General features: G+C 32.9%; 3 protein-coding genes across 5 annotated transcripts; 2 read left to right on the plus strand and 1 right to left on the minus strand.

The window, feature by feature from the left end:
• Positions 1–2,482: 2,482 nt before the first annotated feature.
• On the plus strand, positions 2,483–5,725 carry LOC122589069. The gene is made up of 3 exons (XM_043761311.1): positions 2,483–2,587; positions 4,878–5,017; positions 5,118–5,725. Exons 2-3 carry the CDS (start codon positions 4,895–4,897, stop codon positions 5,529–5,531), a joined length of 537 nt encoding a protein of 178 aa, XP_043617246.1. The 5' UTR covers positions 2,483–2,587; positions 4,878–4,894; the 3' UTR covers positions 5,532–5,725.
• Positions 5,726–7,841: 2,116 nt separating this feature from the next.
• On the plus strand, positions 7,842–11,239 carry LOC122587192 (ras-related protein RABH1e). The gene is made up of 6 exons (XM_043759293.1): positions 7,842–8,190; positions 8,602–8,672; positions 8,806–8,894; positions 9,235–9,346; positions 10,100–10,190; positions 10,893–11,239. Exons 1-6 carry the CDS (start codon positions 8,074–8,076, stop codon positions 11,034–11,036), a joined length of 624 nt encoding a protein of 207 aa, XP_043615228.1. The 5' UTR covers positions 7,842–8,073; the 3' UTR covers positions 11,037–11,239.
• Positions 11,240–12,961: 1,722 nt separating this feature from the next.
• Positions 12,962–17,632, minus strand: LOC122589014. Of its 3 annotated transcripts, none has more exons than XM_043761246.1 (5): positions 17,428–17,632; positions 15,684–15,947; positions 15,129–15,225; positions 14,323–14,404; positions 12,962–13,306 (listed from the first exon to the last, which is right to left on the minus strand). In XM_043761246.1, exons 1-5 carry the CDS (start codon positions 17,455–17,457, stop codon positions 13,225–13,227), a joined length of 555 nt encoding a protein of 184 aa, XP_043617181.1. In that variant the 5' UTR covers positions 17,458–17,632; the 3' UTR covers positions 12,962–13,224. The 3 variants fall into 3 exon arrangements, with proteins under 3 accessions (XP_043617181.1, XP_043617180.1, XP_043617179.1); XM_043761245.1 differs by having other exon boundaries at positions 14,296–14,401; positions 17,428–17,629; XM_043761244.1 differs by having other exon boundaries at positions 14,296–14,404; positions 17,428–17,629.
• Between the last annotated feature and the right edge of the window lie 4,389 nt (positions 17,633–22,021).

A 22,021-nucleotide genomic window follows, 5' to 3' on the forward strand; every position in this document is an offset into this window, starting at 1 on the left:
TTTCAGACTTTCTATGCCCACTATGCGTCGCACGCCTCTCCTGTGCGCCGCACAAGCACAATTGCCAAATTCCCTGTCCAAAATCTCACTTTTCTGTGCGCCGCATGCCCATTTTGTGTGTCGCACAAGCTTCCAGTTTTCGCAAAACTTGTATTTTTCAACTCGTCTTCACTCGTACTCGTCTAAGAATCATCCTAATGCATCTTTTATCCTTCCAAATGCTATTTCTAGCCAATGTACCTGTTCTAAGCTTGAAATCACTAACAATACCATCAAAGCATCGAATATACATATAATTTGCACATAATTAAGCTTAAAACGACTTAGAAACAATATGGAAATATGCATATAAATGGACATATCAGTCTTCCTCCCTTTTTTGAGTTTTAGGATCAAGAAAAAATAAAATTTACCTTTTTAATTTTTATAACCCACGATTCACTTAGTTCATTCATAATTCTATATTTTAGCCTACAATTCACAATCCACGTAATAAGGTCTTCCTCCTTTTTTTGAGTTTTAGGCTCTAGAAAAAAATAAAATTTACCTTTTTAGTTTTTATAACCCACAATTCACTTAGTCCATTCGTAATTTTATGTTTTAGCCAACAATCCGCAATCCACGTAATAAGGTATATCTCCCACAATCTACAATCCAACGCCTTTTCTCTTGGTATATTCACAAGTCTTTTGTAGTTTTTTGTTGTAATGTAAAACTTAGATTATTAGTGTTATTTTTGTTTGACCCGACCCGATTAAGTGTATTGCATGACCATAATATAATACCCGGAAAATAGCGATGGGGAAAAAAAATTTGTCCCCCACCGCTAAAAATATTAAGATCCGCCACTGACGACAGGTGATGGTAGTGGCGCTAATGGAGATGGGGGTAGTGGCGGTATTAATGTGGTTAACTGGTTATTAATATAAAATAACTGATGACCAAAGGGATGATGAAGTTATTCTAAGAGTTAGAGGATGTATGTTGTAATAATTTCATTGAGTATATTATAGGTATTTAGGAAAAGATATTTAAAGTCTAGGTTGTAAAACTTGGCCAACTCGGGTGAGAACTCGGGCTCAGACTCGGAATCGACGACTAAACGGGTCGAGTTAGGCCAAGACTCAGCCTAAAAGTGGTCAACGGGTTAGACTTGGGTCAACATATGTCAAACTCGGTCAAAACTCGGGAGACTCCGATGAATCGGTCAAAACTTGGGTGAATTGGTTAGAACTCGGTCAAACTTTAAATTTTTTCAAGTGTTACGTTTATGTTTCTGAACAATTAAGTTTGAACATTGAAGTATTATGTTTATCTTTTTAAACAGTTATGTTTAATTTTCAAGTTTATAGCCTATTTTTTTTTAAATATATATAATTTCAAAAAATTGATTTTCCTATATAAAAGGCAATCCGAGTTCTCCCCGATTCCATTATGAGTTTTTAAAAATTCCTAACTCCCCCTTTACCGATCCAACCCCGAGTTACAAGTTCCCCTGCCTTGTTTAAAGTAGTTAATAAATGATAGATATTGTTTTGGAAGTTCACTAGTCTTGTTTGAAAAAACTAGGAGGGAGATCCTCAAATTCTAAGGAGCATAGACATATAAGAAAATGAGCAAACTCAATAGTTTTAAGGAAAAAAATCTCACTTTCATTATAAAACTATAAACATATTATAGGTTAAAACAAGATTTGGATCTAAGTAGTTTATATTTTTGTTATTTGAGACAAGTCAAGGTTCGATGATTACTTCTAACAAGAGCAAGTTTTTTACAATCTTAACTGGAATCAAAAGGCAGTTCTTTAGACCAATATGACAATTCAACCTATCCAAAAAAAAAATTGCTTGATTTTAAATTGATGTTTTCAATGGCGAACGACTTCAAAAATGCCCATGGTTTAGGTTTTATTCCATTGACTGCAACAACTACGATGAGCCCGAATTCCATATAGAGCTGAAACCACAAAGGAAAAAAATATTACTAAACAAACTCAAAACAAAATCTTTTAAAATAGTTTATATTTAAATAAAACATGTTAAAGACTTAAATTAAGAGTTCTTTTTAAAAAAAAAACAAAAGAAAATCTGAAATCATTTTACAAATACTTTAGTATAATCACCAGGTTTTACATTCCATAAAATATGGCATTTACATTGTCAACTGTGATCATTATACCTTAGAAATTGGTACATCTACCTATATATTTACATTGTGGTAAAGTATAACCTATGAAAGTCCGGGTGTTACAATTAATAGAGTTTAATGCTATTAATTGTTGTGCCTTCGAATAGATTGGTAGGGAGTTTTTTTCTGGATACAGGCAAGAGGTGAGAAGACTCTCTAACGTAGACTCAATTAGGATAACATAATACTGGAACCTTTAAAAAAATACAAGTGAAGTGATCTAAAATTCCAAATCCAATGGACCAATTGTATAGACCGGCCCAAATAAGAAAGTAACAAAAAAAAAGAAAAAAAACAAATCGGGGTCAAAAACACAAACCTTTTGTAGCCGCTTCTCTCCCTTAATTTCTTCACTCACTCACTCAATCGATCATCTTCATTTTCGTATAATACATTTCAGGTCAGCTTTTTATGTATATATTTACTTTTTATACGTTCTCTTTTGATTGTTATATGTATATCTTTAAAATTAGGGCTTTATTTTCATTTCGATGAGGCTATTCTTTGCGATTTGCATCAACACTTAGGAAGTTGTATGTAATATCATCTATAGATTACTGGTAGCTTATATATATATATATATATGGAAAAGTGAATATATATATATATATATATTTCTGTGATGTATTTTGATAGGACACATATAAGTTTTGGATTCATAGTCATAGCGAAAACAGACGTATCATGATTAAACAACCTGCCTTTATACTAATATCATTTAGGGTTACAATACATTTTTATTTACTGTTACAATATTGAATTTAAGCATTTGTTCGAGTTCCTTAAAGTTAAATCTGAAGCTCAAAGCACTTGCAAGTTGCAAGCCAGACTCAATCACTCAAATTTTATAGAGTTTTAAAGAGCATTGTATAATATGTGTCTATATAAATATAAACTTCTGGAGCTATGTGGGCTCAACCGAAGTTTACACATCACTTGAAATGTGTCTCATTTTTCAAAGTTATATCCTTTATTAGATATCTTTGAGCTATTCGAATCAAGCTCAAGCCGATCTAAAGTGTTCCTGAGTATGGTTAATCCTAGTGCAACTGAAAGTGAAATTTCTTATATCTATAAGGTGCGAAAGACTGAATTCGAAGTTTGGTTCTTGTAAGTATGTAGGTAGGAATAAAATGGAATGAATTCTTCCAAGTTAGGTTATTTTAACTCCTTCGTTTTGGTGTAGGCATAGGGTGTTTATGTCAATTAAATGCAAAGCAAGTTGTTAATGTTTCCCTGTTGCTTAATCAAGAGATTTGTGTTATGTGTATGAATGCTTTCATTCAGTAATATAGAACCTTAACTATACCATGTTCAGTTAATGTCATATGAATATCTGAGATTCGATATATATTTTAGCAATAAAAATAATTTTTTATTATGTATTGGTTGTTCACAAAGTTCATGAGATATTAGGGGGTGTTTGGGATTGCGATTACAAAACAAAATCTGAGTTTTTGAAATAGATTATACGTTTTCAAAACTGCGTTTTGAAAAAGCATGTCGGTACATGCTTCTTCAAAACTGCGTTTTCGTAGCCAATAATCACTTTTTCATACAAACACTTTTTTAGATTATTTGCGTTTTACAAATGTAATAATTAGATAAATACTTTATAACGCAATCCCAGACACCCTCTTAGTTATTAACTGATGGATCCAATCTAATGTGGTATGCTTACTGGCCTGAATCCATTTGGAGTTGTTACTCAATATGACCTAACCCGCCCATTTTATCACCTCTAGTTATATCCATCAACGTGAATTGCCTTTTCTTTGTTTTGATTATCATTGTTTTGGTTCATTTACTTTAACTTCCGTATAATATAATGTCATCTATGCAACCCATCTGTTATTATATCTATATGTTTAATACTTAGTTTGTTAAACACAATTACTTTATATCAGTAATATATATTATTTAACTAGCAAGTGAGCAACCATAGTCTATGTGTTATTAATTACCTTACATCCAGCATATATTTTGTTATCAATACTCAAAAGAAAAAAAGGGAAAAATGAAAAAGTTGTAAAGTGGCCAAGTGGGTAGCACCGTAGCAGAATAGCGGCTGTTTTCTATTTTTAACCCCTTTTCTTCAAATTGAAATAAATGAGAGAGAAAGAAGACATGCACTTCACCTTGGTGATGGAGATCACCGACAGGCCTTTCACCGGGCTTTCACCTTCACTGCTGTAATAGTTCACCATAGTCTTACAAGGGGGTGCACCAATAAACACAACCAACTGCAGCATTGAATAATCCCATCATTGATAAAGCCTGGTTTTCATGTGCTCATTAGTAACCACACAAATTTTACAGGCTTGATGATAATTACTTATTGGATTTATGCTAGAGCTATGCATGCATTAGGCAATTACTTATACTTAAATTGATCTATTGTATATGATACTATTATGTGTCATTTATTCGGTAATTATGAAACCTATTTAAAAAATGGACATAAAGAGAGGTAACAATTTCGACATGTTTGACCTGTATTCATTATGATATACTGTTAAATTATTGCCCATTTGACTACTATTCAGGTTCTAATTCCGTTGATCTTTATTAATGTATTCTTTTGGGTTTTCTCGAATTGAGGACCTGTTCTCAACTCTGCTTATATTTGAACATGTAGTTTATTTTATTATGTGCCCAACTGAATTTGGTTTATTACTTGTTTTTTTTAGGGAATCTATTCTAAAAGATGGGAAGTCGAGTAGGAAGAAGAGTGGTTAACTTTGCTAATCTTCCGATTAAGCTTCTTATGCCCACTTCTTTCTCCAACATCACTGAAATTGCTCTCAAAACCATCCCCTCTGCTACAAAGGTGCCCCACCCCCAAATAAAGAACATCTATTTTTGCCATATTTCTCCATATCATGTTGTATATCAGATCCAACTAATGTGTTTGTTGATTCTTCTTTTAGATTGAGATCAAGCGAGTCTTGGAATCACTATATGGATTTGAAGTCGATGAGGTTAGAACCCTTAACATGGACGGGAAGAGGAAAAAGAGAGGTGGACTTTTAATTGCAAAACCCGATTACAAGAAAGCATATGTTACTTTGAGAAACCCACTTTCTATATCACCAGATTTGTACCCAATTCGTGTGATTGAAGAGGAAAAAAAGAACATGAGCAAGCAGTCTAAATCCACCATTGTTGAAGGTGATGAAACGAAGAAGACACATTGGCTTGACGGAAGTGGAGTCAAGAAACCGACTGGTTATGGTGGCAGGGTGCGCCATGGAGCCCAAGACCGCCCAAGAATCAATGGCACCACCACTACCAACCCCACATCCAAGTTTCCTTGGACTAGCATGCGGTCTTCTGGTAGGTAGATTTTTCTTGCCCTCCTGGTTTTAGTCACTAATCATTATGCACTCTAGGTGTTTGGGACGGAATTTCCTGGCGAAAGTTTACGACTAGATAGCCTTTTTGTTCGTTTTCTAGCGGAGTTTGTATGGGAATATTATATAAATGGGCTATTTTATCAATTTAATAAGTCATGGATGATCTTGCTTTATCGAGGTAACTCAAGTCTTTCTGTTCTGTTTGTTCGTCTCAACTTCTTTTGAGATGTAACACTGGCAGTATTGAAATTTTGAATGCAAAAATATCAGTCCTTCCACATCTATATGTTTCAGTTTTGCAAAGCGAAGAAACTCTATGAAGTTGCTCATTTTTTTTGCAAAGGAAAGATTAGATTGGAATGATAGACATTATTCTTGCAATACCATTCAGTATTTCAGGTACATAATTTGGAGTGGCAAATTATCTATATCATAACGTACTAGAGTTTAGACCTAAATATACACAAAACCAGTCACACAAAACATTACATTTTAAAGCATTTCAAACATTGGTATTTTATCACGATTTTCATATGGATTTTGATGAGTTTTTTACATGTTTAATGCATATTAAAACATTTTATATTTAAAGCATAGTAAACATTGTAATATCATTATCTATTTTAATTCACGGATTAGATAGAAAGTAAACATCCAATGTCGTATCTTATGAGTTTTGGGTCTCAATACCTCAATGGTGTATTGGGGAGGTTAAGATGTAGACAGTCTTACCTTTATCACGACAGTAGAGAGGCTAATTCCAAGTTTTATCGAAGATAGAAAAGGACCGGTCTTTGCAGCGCATGGGGATAACACCTTTGATTTCTATCTCTTGAGGGAAATTTGTTAACCATTTATCTAACCGTGCTGATTTTATATACCGATTAGATGTAACTATTCCAATTCAATGAAATTCTGGGTGTTACAAAAACATATCAAAAAGTATAAAGTGCAAAACATAAGAAAATAAAATCTCAAAAGTAATCTAAAACTATCTTCAATAATACGGATTTTTTTAAGCGTCCTCAATGGCTTAGTCGACTTTTATCCTTACAAATTTTTAAAATTCTTACAAATTTTTTTCTAAAAATTATTAAATTTCAACTATACAAATATCTTTACACATTTTTTACAACTTCTGCATCGTAACTTATTACTTAAATTATTAAAATGAACCAATAAGTAAAATCTAGCACCCATTACTCATTGTTATGCTTATTTATTTATTGCTTGTCATTTTAAATAAATAAACAATAAGTAACTTCAAATACCGATTTTCATGGACTATGAGTATGAATAACAAGTATTGGGGAGGTTGAGATATTGAGAGATTTACTTCATTAAAGTAGAAATGCTACTTCTAGTTCTATCAAAAATAAAATAAGATGTTCGATTTTGTGAAGAGTATGAATCAAACATTTAAACCCGGAGTTTTCCACTTCATCATTATTTAAAGAATTGCTTATATTTTTGAATAAATGTTTATCTATACTTTTATACTACTTCATAAAACATCAATCTCTTCCTTTCTTGGTTTTTCCAAATTACAAGGTTGACGTATTTAAATTATTCCTCATCAACATACTTATCTGGTCGACTAAAGATATCTTTAAGGAAATTAACTTACAACCACCTCTTAGTTCCTAAAATGACTACCCTTTTACATTTACACTAACAGCTGCAAATATTCGCCGGTGACGTCAGTATATATTCGTCGTTGCTACCCTATGACCGCTACATCATAAGTTCATCCCTATAGTAAGTAAATTCGTAGAGTAAGACTATCTCTAATGGGGTGTCTTTGGTGCCCTTAGGTCAGTTAGGTGCCTTTAGTTGTCCATGGAAATTCTTTGTCAATGAAAATTGTCCAAATTAAAGATTTTTTTAATATATGTCCTTACCTAAGGGCATATCTATACGCTATCTCTAATACTATTTCTTTGTTGTATATAGAAAATTTAAAAATATGTTAGGATGTTTGTATGGTTGAGAGTAAAAATTAAAGGATTTTTAAAGATATATAAAAATTTTTGAGATTAGTAAAGATATGACACTCAAATGTCAGTTAAAAAAAAGATAATGATAAATTAATCTAATTATTGTGTTTAAAGATATATCTAATAATAAGATGGTAACATGTGGAAAAATCAAGAGGCAAGATTAAGAAAGAAAATCAGTGAAATGTTAAATTTTTAAAATTTAAATTGATTTTTAGTTATATGAGTTTGATTTATTAATATTTTTTCCATTGAATTCTCCCATTTGGACCTAAAATAGCCCCTTTGGACCAAGAAAAGTTAAATGAAAACAAAAGAAACAAACGAAGGCGTACCCACGTTTCCTTGAATTCTCCCCCTTTTCTCCTTGTCTTTCGAACATAATATTTCCTCACAGATTCAGATTCAGATCTGCTCTCATCTGATCTGAACAACAACAACAACACAGAAAACTGTTGGATCAATCATATCAATATCAATTTCAAAAATAAAATACAAAATTTATAAATTTTTTTAGAAAAACAATCAAAGAGATGGCGGGGGTGTCACCTCTAGCGAAATACAAACTCGTATTTCTGGGAGATCAATCCGTTGGTAAAACCAGTATTATTACCAGATTCATGTATGACAAATTCGATACCACCTATCAGGTATTTTGAATATATATATATATATTTTAATAATCCATTCTTTTGAATTCAATTTAATCCATATATATATATATGTATGTTTCATGACTATAAGCTTTTTACATACATACATGTATATTTGTTATTAACATCATGGATAGAATATGTTTATCCGGATATGTAATTATCGTGCTAATCAAATGATGGAGGTTGTTATTTTATGTTAATTATATATATATATATAATGAAATCGTCTTTTGACAACCGAATACCGTTATTAGGAATCTAGAAAATCACCTCCTTCCTAGGTGCCGTGCTTTTGTGTTAAATGTATAGCGTATAAATCGATGGTTGAGCTATTGCATACGTCTAATATATAACCGTTAAATGTCTACGAGAGTACCGAATTTTGATGTGTTATTGGTTACGCAGGCCACCATTGGCATTGATTTCTTGTCGAAAACAATGTATCTGGAAGACAGAACAGTTCGATTACAGCTTTGGTGAGTTTTCATCCTAGGCCAGTTAAAACTATTTGGTTGAATTAAAAAGATCTAGTTCGCGTCAAGCTTTCATTTAATAGTACTCGTATTATGTTATGCCATATTCCGCTTAACGTTTTCTCTAACATTTCAGGGATACTGCTGGGCAGGAGAGATTTAGGAGTCTGATTCCAAGTTATATAAGAGACTCATCAGTTGCAGTCATTGTCTATGATGTAGCCAGTGAGTGTAACATTCACAACTCCGAAATTATGTCATTAGCTCGTTTTCCTTCTTCAGATTATGGAAAATGTGTCATTGCATAACAAACTTCTTCCACTAGATCACAGCGTATTCATTGCATATACTTCTTGTTTGGGGCTTTTGTATGTTTTTTATTTTTTATTTTTTTTAATTATGCCCCATATGAGCATCCTGCACAGGCTCTAGGATTTTTTTCATTTTATTTCTTTTACATGCATCTCAATCTTTGTCGTCGAGTATACACACTTACAAAATAATTTAAGAGTATTTTTTGTTCCTTTTTAACCCATTTTCTTTTATGGGATCTGTTATTTTGTAGATCGCCAATCATTCTTGAACACTGCAAAATGGATAGAAGAAGTACGTACTGAGAGAGGCACCGATGTCATTATAGTCCTTGTGGGGAACAAAACCGATCTTGTTGACAAAAGGTGTGAGATCAATAGTTTAAATATTTATTATACCTTAAGCTGCAACTTTTCTTGAACTAATTATATGCCATACATCTATTTGCCAATTTTGTTTTCTAGAGAGATGGCCAGATAGTTGGGCAGGGTGTTTATGGGCTTCAAAGTTGAAATGGGTCACGTTTTAGTACATGCTGGGCTGTGCTGTGCTGGTCCGACAAGATATACCTGTCTATTTTTCTAATTTAAATCAACAATTAATGCAATAAATGTGATTATTTTGACATCTTATTATATAGATTTTTTATCAAAATGAATCAAGGTAGTTGTATTCATGGATATAACACGTTTGGCACCTTTCACCCTGTTCGGCCACATTTAACTCGTTCCTATTTTAGCTTGAAGAAGAATTGTTTGACGTGTTTGAGATTAAAATGAAATCAAATTGACCAAGTCATAAGCAAGTGAGTCAAAAATGTTTCTTAACTTGTGTGACTTCTTGTTATTTGGGCCGTCATCAAATGTCTGCAAGCCTCACTAATTTGGTTTGTCTTGCCGGATAATACATTGTAACTACATAATAGGTTAAAGTATGTTTTACCTTCCTTTCATTTTGATCGTTCAACTTCTGTATCTCTTGGGTCTGCGGTTTATTTCAGAAGTCCTAGGTTCCATCCTAGGCATTCGGGTAATTCAGGAGTACGATAGTTTGCCGATTTAAAAAATGGAGTTACAATTTCCATTGCTTGATTATAATGTTTATTGATGTATAAACAGGCAAGTTTCAATTGAAGAAGGAGATGGCAAAGCTCGTGAATTTGGGGTCATGTTTATAGAAACTAGTGCAAAAGCTGGATTTAATATCAAGGTTTAGTCCTTTCACTTTTATATAACATCCATCAACCTCACCAATATTTTTTTAAACTCAGAAATGATCTTATGAGTTATGACTGTACTGATATTTACTCATGCACAAAACCCAATTATGCCCATGTTTAACTGCTCACCATTTCAAAAGTAACTTCTAGAGGTGGCATATGGGCCTGCTCAGTCATGTTGAAAAGGAACGTTTGTTGTCTCTTTATTATAAAAATATATATAAATAATGGATTTTTTGATATTACTCATTTGGCCCTGTTTAGTATTTGGTGAAACAAGAAGACTTCTTTGTGTGTATATATATATATATATTTTCTAATCAATATCTAGTTATAAATGACTAAATGTGCAAATGTATCTATCATTTTCAGTAATAATGTATTAACGGGCCGGGTCCAGTGAAGTGGTCAATATGTGTAGAAGTGAAAAATGTTTTTTGAGAATACACTTTGGGAACTTTTTATGTAGTACGCATTTGACCTTCATTGGTGATGATAAGTTATCCAATCTGACCTCTTTCAGTTACCCAGATTTGTCTCCTTTGGTAACTAAATATTTGCTATATCGTCCATTTCAGTTTTATAGGTGAAAATCAGGATGTTTCCCAAATATTTAATTAATCAATTTCAGTTTCATTGTTGATAATCATTGATCAAGTGATGTCTCACCAAATAATTTGCTTTTCATATAGCCTTTATTTCGAAAAATAGCTTCTGCCTTGCCGGGAATGGAGACGCTTTCTTCTACAAAACAAGAAGACATGGTGGATGTGAACTTGAAATCTTCGGGTAATGCTTCACAGTCAGAGCAGCAAAGTGGAGGCTGTGCGTGCTAGAGCTTTTAGCTACGCTTCTAAGAGGAAAGACGGTAGGCCAAGGTTTGATTTTGTAATGGGTTGGTTCTTGGTAAGTTTGATTTGTCGATAATTTTGTTTTGTAAGTGACATGAAAATTGGAAGATATGATGCATCTTCAGTATACCTCTATAGTTATTCTTATTTATATCTCTAAATAGAGCCAGTTCAATGGTTTGACAAAACAGATGTTTTCCTTTAGCTTGTTTGGGCTCTTCTTCCATCTTGTATTTTTGTTACTTTTCATCTATATGTTTATCTATTTATGCAGTTCAATCATTTATCAATGTGGGGTAGTGTTGGAACTATAGTTATTGTTTAAAAACTGTGCAACTCTGTTTAGACTTCTTGATATAAAAGAAAGTTGAGAAGCAGTTCGTCATTGACGGATTGTGTCAGTTGAGTCATACAACATCAGATCATAGGATGCAACATGCCAACATGGATGTTGGTACGGTGCGAGGCATCGTTCTTCATGTGATCTAATGGATGTTAATGATGCACAGAAATAGTTTTAGCTCACATTGTTCAATAGTAACTTGGACATACATTTGTAAATTTTGGATGTAATCAAAATCTGATCATTGGCCATTTCAGTAATAATGTAATCAGTTTTAAATAGATATATGTTGCTCAAGCATCAAAGTAGGAATTTATTATTCGAACCAACTCCATGAGGTGGATTACATTGAAAAACACATCTAGTGGAAGTTTGTTAACGTTGATGAAAGACCGAAATACAATCAAAAAAATAGTTCTAGATAATTTTGTTTTGTAAGTGACATGAAATAATACTTAGGGTATTATAGTTGCTCATGGACACACCATTGCCATTGGCTTTGGGTGTTAGGGAGAAATCTCAACACATTTGAAGTCACTGAACGTCTGTTTTTAATACATTTCTAAACTACCAATTGCTTAGGGATGACGGTTGATCAAATATGGATCGGGTAGAGTAATAAATCCACATTCGTATCCATTAAATTTCAGTTCCTTTATCCATATCTATATCCATTGGATGAGACGGGTATATTGATATCCGTTGAATATTTAAAAAATTATCTTTTTGTGAAAAAAAAATCCAAATTTAAATGAAGTCAAACATAGTTGTGTCAAAGCCTTGATGTGTTATTGTATTATAAAACTTTAATGATTTAGTGACACAAAGCAGGGTAGTATTATGAATATTTTTAGTACAAAAAACAAATTAGAATAACTTTATAACAAATTTAAAGAAATCAAGAACTGAATGATTTGAAGATGAAAAAGATTCTTTCTATCGTAATGAATTCATAACCTATATAGTTTTTGAATTGAATATGGACATAAAGCGTGAATTTCGGGTGATAAATGGGTAGTTCATGGATGACAAAATTTCACGCAAATCCATATCCATATTCATTTTGTTGATCCATATCCATCAAAGGTGGACCGGATATGACGGATGTCCACTGGATCAGGTATCCATTGTCATCCTTTTTCTTGCTCTTTTCTGCATCTAGGTGAACTGGTGAAGTGGAAAGTGATGTAACATTTATTCCTATAAATTAAAGAGTTTCATTGCCACAAACTTGTTTTTGTCCAATTCATGATTCTTGATGGTGAATCAAGATGTATTTAAAAGGGGACTTCGTTTCTGTGATATTATGAGCTTTGAAGTCCTGTAGATAGTTTTCCAGTCACTCAATGTCTCAATTTGATTCACGGTTTCACCCACATCGATATGCCAAAACAATATAGGGTGACGTGTAGTTCAACACTGTTGAAAATACGACTAGCGAATGAAGATGATCAAAGTATCATTGACATTAGTAAATTCTTATGACTTGTAAATAGAAGCTCTATCAGCTACTATTATGTAAATTTTCAATTTTAATCAGCTTAAGCATTGTCACAAAGAATCAAACTAACAAAGGATTGATCACCAACTACTACATTTCAACAATATTTCTCAAGTTATGTACATATCAAGAGAGAAAATGCTGCTAAACATTTGAATAAAATACAACTTCTAAAAAAGGAAAGAATTTGTCTGCCAAAACAATCAAGTACAAAGTGAGCATAACTTGGTGCACTATGCCTCCTCTTGAAAGGTTGTTAACGTTGTAGAGAAACCATTCCAGGAACCAAAAAAGTGAACTTACAGAAGAAAGAGAAGATGAACGTAAGTTCAGCCCGAATGAATAGAGGCATCACCAATCTGTCTTACTCTGAGTGTCAGATATATAAGTATCATTGTTCCCAAACTTGACCTGCATAATTATTAAAACAAAAAGAAAAAGCACATTTTAGAGGTTGCAGCAAGCAAAAAAGTATGCATCAAGGTTTACTTGATAACCTGACCAATAGATCAAGATTTTGAATCCTACCCATTCACCCTGATAAACTCCCATTTGAAGCAGTAACTACCATTCACTACTATTAAATGGGTTACGTACTTGTATTATGTTATTTCCGTAAGGGTTAAATGGTTTAATTCTAGCATTTGTCTAAAACGGAAACGGGACAAACAGGCTGAAAATGGTTTTGTTGATACATACAACTTCCTAAATAGCTTTACTCCAAAAGAGTGAGTCTTATTGTACTAATATGTGGTGGTACATCGGCAAGGACTTGTGCCTCAATGTAGAGATCACACATTGAAATTCACCCGCTATGACTCTTGGCTCGCAAAGTGAGTCAGCTTACAAAGCAACTGGGATCACCCCAGCTCGTAACAGGCCAAAAAAACAAAAAAGACTGAAATATTGATGATTATTTTTAAGTATTGATGATTAAGCTAGCTGCATTCCAAGATGTGACATTCGAGAGTGCTTAGTGAAGGTTGGATCAGACTGGGTGAAGTTCAAGAATGCTTAGTGAATTGAGTATATTTCTTAAATAGGCCAAAAAGATTGTGGATCAAACAAATCAGGCAGATTGGGTTGGCCGAAAGTGTTTGTAATGTCACTTTGTGACATCCCAGCCACTTAAAATGGTACTGACAGGCGGGGCTTAGCATTTGAAGCTTTTATGACTGTTCATTGTATGTGTAAACGCATACATACCAAAGTCTGCCTTTCATCTTTGATGCATTTAGCATAGGACAAACTCTATTTAAAAACATAATTTTAAAACTTATAGGATGATTGTCAAATGAGTTATTCCTTTAAGTTGAAAACAGTCATTTGATCAAAAAGAGTTGAAACAGGTTGAAGATGGGATATCGAAAAGTATATATCATGATAAGTTGTGAACTTACAAGACGGAGAACAGAAGAACAACTTTCCTAGAATTAAAAGAGACAGGAGCACGCTTAAACTTTCTTGATCTGGGAGCATCTAGAACTTTCTCGGTTGCAATTTTATCTGCTAAAAAAATGCAAGCATTTTATAATCGATAATCACATGCGCAATTAAAGTTGCAAGAATATTAACGTGGTTATACAATGTCATTTATGGTTTTCAACAGTATCGTATGAGTAATGAACTTAGTAGTGCAAATAGAACGTATACTACCCCTCTCTTATAAAAAGAAAAAAAGACAGTAAGGTAAGAAAAAAATAACTGTTATTGTGTTCAACTGCAATAACCAAACTTTTTTATTTTTCCTTGTAGCCGTGCATAGCGGTGCCTTACAGCAGTTTCTGGGAATTTTGGGCAGTATTTTGCAATTTATGGGTGGCTTTCAGTGGCAGGAGGTTACCAGTGGTGGCTGTTGCTGTAAGAGAGGAGAAAAGAGGCTGTTTGGTAACATGGATAATGGAAGGATGAGGTGGCAAATGGATAATAGAAGGCTGTTTGGTAACTATGTGTTGAAGTTATAATACATTATAATTAATTGAAAAAATTAAATAAAACAACTTAGGAGGTAAAATCTTGAGTATCAATTGGATGAGTTTCAAGGCCTTTCGATATTGGACTTCCTTTTTTATCTATTCTTATATTTGATCCGTTTAACATGCTATGAATAATATAAAATGATGATTAACCCATTTTCACCTACACGAGTTGAAAATTTTTCCCGTCAAACTAATTCACAGGAACACCGAACAAGAGCTATATTCATTAAGATATGAATTAGTTGGTCAAGTACCTCGAGTAGAAAACTTGGATAGCATGAGACTGTGGTTCATCAAGAGCTGCATGTATTTACGTCCCATGTCAAAGCTGATCTGTTTTTGCAGTGATTTCTGCAGCGAATTTTGCAAAATCCCATGATAAGTTCAACTCAATTATCAAGTATGAAAGAGAATATAATTTGGTAACTTAAACATGCATTATATCTATATTCATATTTCTTGTAATCCTAATATCCTACCATAATTACTTTATGAGTAGCATTACACAAATCTTTACTTCTCACATCATCTTTGGGCAAAAAAAGAGAAAATGTCAAATAAAGTCACCCTAAGTGTACATGATATAACCACTAAAATTGCTTCTCTAAAAATTAAGATACTGTATTTACAGAAACAATACTGTTTTTGTAATCATATCTTAGTAGTTAGTACTCTAAATAAACTACTGAAAATGAACAAAAATGATTTTAGGCCAACCCAAATGGTACTAAGTTCACCCATGTTGACCCAATACCCAATCCGCCTAACCCACCAACCTTTGGTATATCTCAGAAACTTTATTAACTCACCGTCAACACTTCTTCGTTCTTCAGATTACCAAGAGTTTGCTCATTGGTTTCAGTCTCTGGCTCGCCTTTTTCAAGATCAACATCTACAGTACATGTCGAATATGCAAGCGCATTTTCCACCATCATATTGATGTAGCTTTGATTGCTCAAACGGGCATCCAACGATAGCTGACTTTTTAGTGGAATACGAACCTCTGGCAGTTCACATTGGAATCCAGTACTACATTCATCAGACAGTACTACAACACTGTAAGCATCACATCCCTGCATAAGAAAACAATTTCTTTAATTTAAACCTTAACCTTTAGCTACAGTATGACGACTATTTATGCCTACAACTATGATACTCGAAGCACACAGCACATGATACGTCTCCAGTTTGGACAGTTAAAGTGGGACATGAATCGCTTTATAAATGCCGATAGCTACGTGAATGATTAGGCAGCAAAATTGTGAATCGCTATGAAAATGCCGATAGCTACGTGAATGAGTAGGCAGCAAAACACAAAGATATAAAACTTGTATAAAGTTCTAACAACAAAAGTATTTTCAGCAAATTGTGAGCCAGTGACCGAGAATAATAATTATAAGAAAGTACAAAAATCATTAAATGATCTTGAAACATAAGAAAGGAAACTTATGTTAACTAACTGTACTAAATCGAACACAATTTTGCCCAGAGTATTAAAGGATTTATATTAAGGCCCATGAACTGAAGGACATGTAAAGGTATATAGAGATGGACAGACAACATAATTCTTACACTTGTTAGATAAGTAGTTGTCAATATATATCAGTTCATATGAACTTAATGAATGAAAGAGTAAATACCCACATGGTGCTAGAAGTCCAATATCAAGCAGCATTCAAAATCAACTTTGTGACCCAATGTATTTTCCATTTCATAAAACTAAAACTATATGTAGCAAGAATGAGTCTTTTTCGACCAAAAAGACTATAGTCTATTTCCTTTTTGCATCTATCTATTTCCAAAACGAACTATATCTAAAATGATCGTTAGGAGAAAGTCAGCATCGAATTCCAAATAGCCGATTGCTCAATTTTGACCAATTCCCTTAAGGCTATGCAGATCCAGTGTTTTAAATGATCAAACAGGTAACCTAAGAACAAAATGAGCTGAAAGGCAAACAAGTCAAATGGGTCGACAAAACAAGATGCATCGAAAGCGTCCCAAAAAAATATAACTAAAAGCATAATTTTCGATAAATCTATTTGACACACAAAATTAGTATCTAACATATTAAAAATACTAAAATTTAAACCAACTCTCAACATCTTAAAACAATGCCAAAGGGCTCTTAGCCTAGTGGTCCAAGAGGGAGGTCTGCCTCTCTGAAGGAACCCGATACTGACGTTTAATTACTAAATCAGAGAAAACTAACTACTAACAACAAAATCTGACGTTCAAAAAAAACCCACATAAACTAACACACAACCACATTAAGATCCATTAAAATCTAATAAGACCCGAATAGAAGTCAACAAGCTGCTGCATAAAGACCCCCCCCCCCCAAACACACAAAAAAAAAAAACAACAAATGCAATTCAAATGTGCATATGAAATGAGCATTTTCAGTCATCACCCAGAGAGGAGGATCTCTACTTCTGATGCCGGGTCAACTTAATTTGAATTAATGTGATTCCAATAAGGCAAAATGTACTCTAAACCAAGAAAGGAAAAAAAAAAAAAAAAAAAAAGTTGAAACATGAAGCAAAATGCTACCTCTTCTTCACCAGTAGAGTTGACAGCCATTTTGAATTGAAGCTTCTTCAAATTTGGAGTTAAAACTGCAATGGGACAAGCTTCAAATAGTGATTATGATTTTTATGAGTTTTTAGCATATTCTTGTAGTGTAGCTTCAAATAAGATTTGTGGGTTTCAATGGAAGGAAAGAGAGAGAGAGAGAGATTTATATATATATTATATGTAATGAAAGAGTAGTGATAGCAGTAAAATAATACTAAAAGCTGTCTGTACACCACATTCATTCATGAAGACGACAAACATTTCTCTCCTTTTTTTTTTTAACCTGACAAAAACGCAACAAAAGCTGACCAAAAAAAAAAGAACGACCAAAACTCACCTCGTGAGTGTACCCGTAGATCTAAATCATACTTTAGTTTTCTTTTCTTTTTTCTTTTCTTTTAATGCTTTTTTTAGTAATGTATTTTATAGATTTATTCTAAACTTCGAATCTATTTTCTCACAAAAATTGGGTGATATTGTATTAATAATTAAGCCAATCATACACCTGATGATGAAAGTTATATGAATTGATTGAGTTTTAGATGTGTTTTATTCATATAACTTTTTATCAAATATTATGTAACACAATTAAAAATATTTATGATCAAAGTTATAAAATGAAGACTTTGAAAATTCAAAGTAAGACACATATTATGGGACGGAGGAGTAAGAGTTGTTTGTTTTTTAGCTTGTAAGAATATATAAGGGAATAAGGAAATGACTGAAGGAGTGACATAACATACTGTAGTGAAAGAGTAAGGTGAAAGGGTGCAAGTTTAGAGATGAAATTAAAGACAGAGAAAAAAAAATTTTGGTGAAGGTGCGGAGATGAAAGGGTGCAGGTGTCAGTGGCGGAACCACGATTAAAAGTGACGGGTAGGACAAATTTTTTTATCCTTGTCTTTATATCTACGTAAAATAACGATACCGACTAAAATGTTATTAATTTTAGCTTTTTTTTAGGATTTTTGGCTACTTTTGATGATTTTAAAGAGTTTTTGGCACTTTGGTAGTTTCCATTCATGATTTAATTATACAAGTATGTCTTTATGAGTTTTATTATTAGGATAATATTTTGAAAGTTTGGAATTAGTTACATTGACGGGTATTGTATATTTATTTGACCCGTAGAACTAATAAAGTATACATCGTTTTCTAAAAAAAAAAAAAAAAAAAAAAAAAAAAAAAACTACATAGATCTAGCGAACCCGTAGCCCGGGCTATCCCTTGGTTGTAAGTAGTTCCACCAGTGGTAGGTGCATAGATGAAGGGAAGGATGAGCAAAAAAGATATTTAGTAGATTCGGTTTCCGTTTGACTAAAAAATAACTAATGATGATGTATCGTTGTATAGGGATAGACATTAAGTAGGGAAGAATCGTTTGCACCAATTTTTTGATTAGGGCTGGTCAGATGGTTTGTTCGGTTAAGCAACACAGGAGTAACACCACCCGACAATCACTTCTATGTAAAAGGAATGAGAGATACCAATGACGAGGAAGTGATTTAATTGTGCAATAGTGCGTAAACGTTCTTGTAAAACCAATCCAATGAAATTCTCAATCGGGGTAACTTTGGAATATCATTAGTCGCATAAAACTTGCGAGTAAAAGTAAAATGCGTCAAAAGTCAACTGACGGGAAAAAAAGAACTAAAATCGATTAATGTCCGGTTATTCGGGAGAATATTCAAAAGGCATAACGATCAAAATCGGCCAAGCTGTACGGATGAGAAAGTTGTTTGCACGCTAGTTCAAATCAGTGATTTAATGGTGCAATAGTGCGTAGACGTTTCTGTAAAACCAATCCAGTTAAATATCCTAAACGGAGGAACTTTGGAATATCATTGTTGTCACATAAAATTCACAAGTAAAAGTGAAATGCGTTAAAAGTCAACTAACGGGAAAATAGAACAAAAATCGTATTAATGTTTGGTTATTCGGGAGAATATTCTAAAGGCATAACGATCAAAGTCGACCAAGCTGTACTAATGAGAAACTTGTCTACACACCCATGCACACTAGTTCAAACCATAAACAAGAAGATCCTTCGTCTAAGAGTTTTATTGGTATGGTCTAAAAAATTATCCAAAATTTAAAAAGCCGTAAGTCTCAACTAAGGAGAGTTCGTAGTTGAACCGCCCAAATCTCAAACCCACATATAGAACACTATTCCTAGATGACCCAAAGGTTGAAAGAGTCAAAAGTGTCGCAAGTTTGTCGAATGCAAGTCTGCCCAAATACTTGAGCGTTGAAATTCGTATGCAACTTATGAAGCCGTAAATATATTAACAAAAAAAAATGTCTGAATTCTAGGTAGGTTTTCAAGTCCAACTCAACAGGCTAAGTAAACATTTTAATGACGTATCTAGGACACGTTTGCATTTAACGAACGATTAGCAAACAATACTACTTTTGGTTGATTTTTTATAATTTAATTCTTTAAATAGACGAAGTCTGAATAGGTTTTTTATATATATATTTTTTAATGAAATTAGTTAAAAATACTACATTTTATGGAATTTGCCCTAAAAACTAGTCGTATGCATCTATATATACATGGCAAGGCGTGGAGTAAGGAGTATCCCTTCATGATTTAGTTATTTAAATTGCATCGATTTAATACTATATTTGGTTGAAAGTGTGAAGGAAACCCCATATTGTTCTACATTCTATTTATTTGGTTTAGCATTTTAATCATCGGTGTACTTTGATTGTTGGAGCCTAAAATGCTATCAAGAGTATCTATTAGGTTGTACATTGGCTTGTACATGAATCTCCCTATATATCACAAACAACCACCATATAAATCAGATTGCAAAAGGTATTCCACATTATATGGTAGATGAGTCCTAGCTTTATGTTGTAATACTTCTTGTACTGTTGAATTATATATCAAATTTATAATTAAACATAATTTACTTATTATTATGTTTAGATATTGTGCAGGAATTATGAAGTTTATATTTGCAAGGACTTATTCTGCACACATTGGGAAGAAGGAAGTTTGGAGAAAGAAGTGTCAAAGAAGAAAGAAGAGGGTGCAATTTGTAAATATGTGGTCGATATAAGACGATGGAGCAGATTAGGGTTAAGAACCCATATTTTCACACACTCATTCTGTATTTTCTCTCTATCGATAGATATATAATTCTGTACGTATATATATTGTATATCAAAGTGATATACAATATTTTCTCTCTATCGATAGATATATATCACTTTGATATACAATATTTTTGATTCGATTATTTACTAATCATAATCTATTTGATTGGTATTTTTTGTACAATTAAACCTTTGATTTGGTTGTAATTATACAAATAATAATTCATAATAATAAGTTACTCTCTGGTAGATTTAAGATAATTTTTGAGAGTTAATTTCACAAATCGTCCTTGTGGTTTTACCAATAAATCACGTTTCATCCTTTAAACTTTAAAATGACATTGGTAGTCCTTTTTACGTGGATAATGGTCATGTTTCGTCTTTTAATCTAATGGATGATGGTCACGTTTCATCTTTTATACGGTCGACTAAAGGATGAAACGTAACCATTATCTGCGTATAAAGGACTATCAGTGTCATTTTGAAGTTTAAAGGATGAAACGTGATTTTTTGGTAAAACCACAAGGACGATTTTTGAAATTAACTCTAATTTTTGATAATCTTTCATGTACCTTTATTCCGATGATTTGCTGGAATCGTTAATATAAATGCCGTTCAAAAAAAAAAAAAAAATCACTATGAAGTGTAACAGAGTAAATAATCTATATACATATATATCGCAAGCTACTAGTCAACCACCGATCCTGAGGAAGCTTAAATTAATGAAAAAAACATGAGATGTTTAAAGAAAAACCTCCAAAATTAAGAGCCAAACCGTCGATTTTTACTCTTAACTCATTTTTATGGTACAAGTGTACAACCTTGTTACATGATAATTTAACATGGTTGAACAAAAACAAATGCAGCAAAATAAATTGTTCATAGTCAAACATATCCAACGCTATAGTCCAAACGTATCAAACATCTTGTCTATTACATGATAATTTAACAGGGTTGTACGAAAACAAATCTAATTATTGAATTCAATTAATTAAATTTCTTATTAAAGAAAAACGACAAACGAAGGAAGATTCATAATGTTTGTGATTGTTTGTTAAAGGTGATGAATCTTGGCTTTGTGGGGTTCCAAAACGAAACGTACCCGATCTTGTGGGTGCATGTGAAGTGTGAACTAATAATCCCTTTCATAACATAATACAAAATCAAAAGTGGGTCACGACTCACGGGTGTATGTGAAGTGTCAACTAAAATATCCATTATATATACGTAAACGTAATATTTTAGTTGGGTTTTATTTTTACATAGTTTAGGGTACTATTCCAATCAATTTTTCCTACTTTTGTAATTTTAACGCTGACCACTTGATCGTATTGGGTGATCAAAATCGGCTGATTCGAGATTTTAACATGTTATATCTAGGTGTTAAGGTCGTGGTCGGTTTTCAACATGTTTCTTGTTAATTTCCTATTGGATAATTACCCTTGCCAATATTGCGTTTGGTGGT

The sequence above is a fragment of the Erigeron canadensis genome, chromosome 2 (assembly GCF_010389155.1).
Source record: "Erigeron canadensis isolate Cc75 chromosome 2, C_canadensis_v1, whole genome shotgun sequence".
In the NCBI taxonomy this organism is placed as follows: domain Eukaryota; kingdom Viridiplantae; phylum Streptophyta; class Magnoliopsida; order Asterales; family Asteraceae; genus Erigeron; species Erigeron canadensis.

What these genes read in the sequence shown, in the direction of transcription:
- LOC122587192 (XM_043759293.1), top strand. Translation starts at nt 8,074, where the DNA reads ATGGCGGGGGTGTCACCTCTAGCGAAATACAAACTCGTATTTCTGGGA. An exon ending in ACAGTTCGATTACAGCTTTG is followed by an intron (nt 8,673 to 8,805) that starts GTGAGTTTTCAT and finishes CTAACATTTCAG; the next exon opens with GGATACTGCTGGGCAGGAGA. An exon ending in ACCGATCTTGTTGACAAAAG is followed by an intron (nt 9,347 to 10,099) that starts GTGTGAGATCAA and finishes ATGTATAAACAG; the next exon opens with GCAAGTTTCAATTGAAGAAG.
- LOC122589014 (XM_043761244.1), bottom strand. Translation starts at nt 17,457, where the DNA reads ATGGCTGTCAACTCTACTGGTGAAGAAGAG. An exon ending in ACTCTACTGGTGAAGAAGAG is followed by an intron (nt 15,948 to 17,427) that starts GTAGCATTTTGC and finishes TTTCTTATGCAG; the next exon opens with GGATGTGATGCTTACAGTGT. An exon ending in ATCCAAGTTTTCTACTCGAG is followed by an intron (nt 14,405 to 15,128) that starts GTACTTGACCAA and finishes GCATTTTTTTAG; the next exon opens with CAGATAAAATTGCAACCGAG.
- LOC122589069 (XM_043761311.1), top strand. Translation starts at nt 4,895, where the DNA reads ATGGGAAGTCGAGTAGGAAGAAGAGTGGTTAACTTTGCTAATCTTCCG. An exon ending in CCATCCCCTCTGCTACAAAG is followed by an intron (nt 5,018 to 5,117) that starts GTGCCCCACCCC and finishes TTCTTCTTTTAG; the next exon opens with ATTGAGATCAAGCGAGTCTT.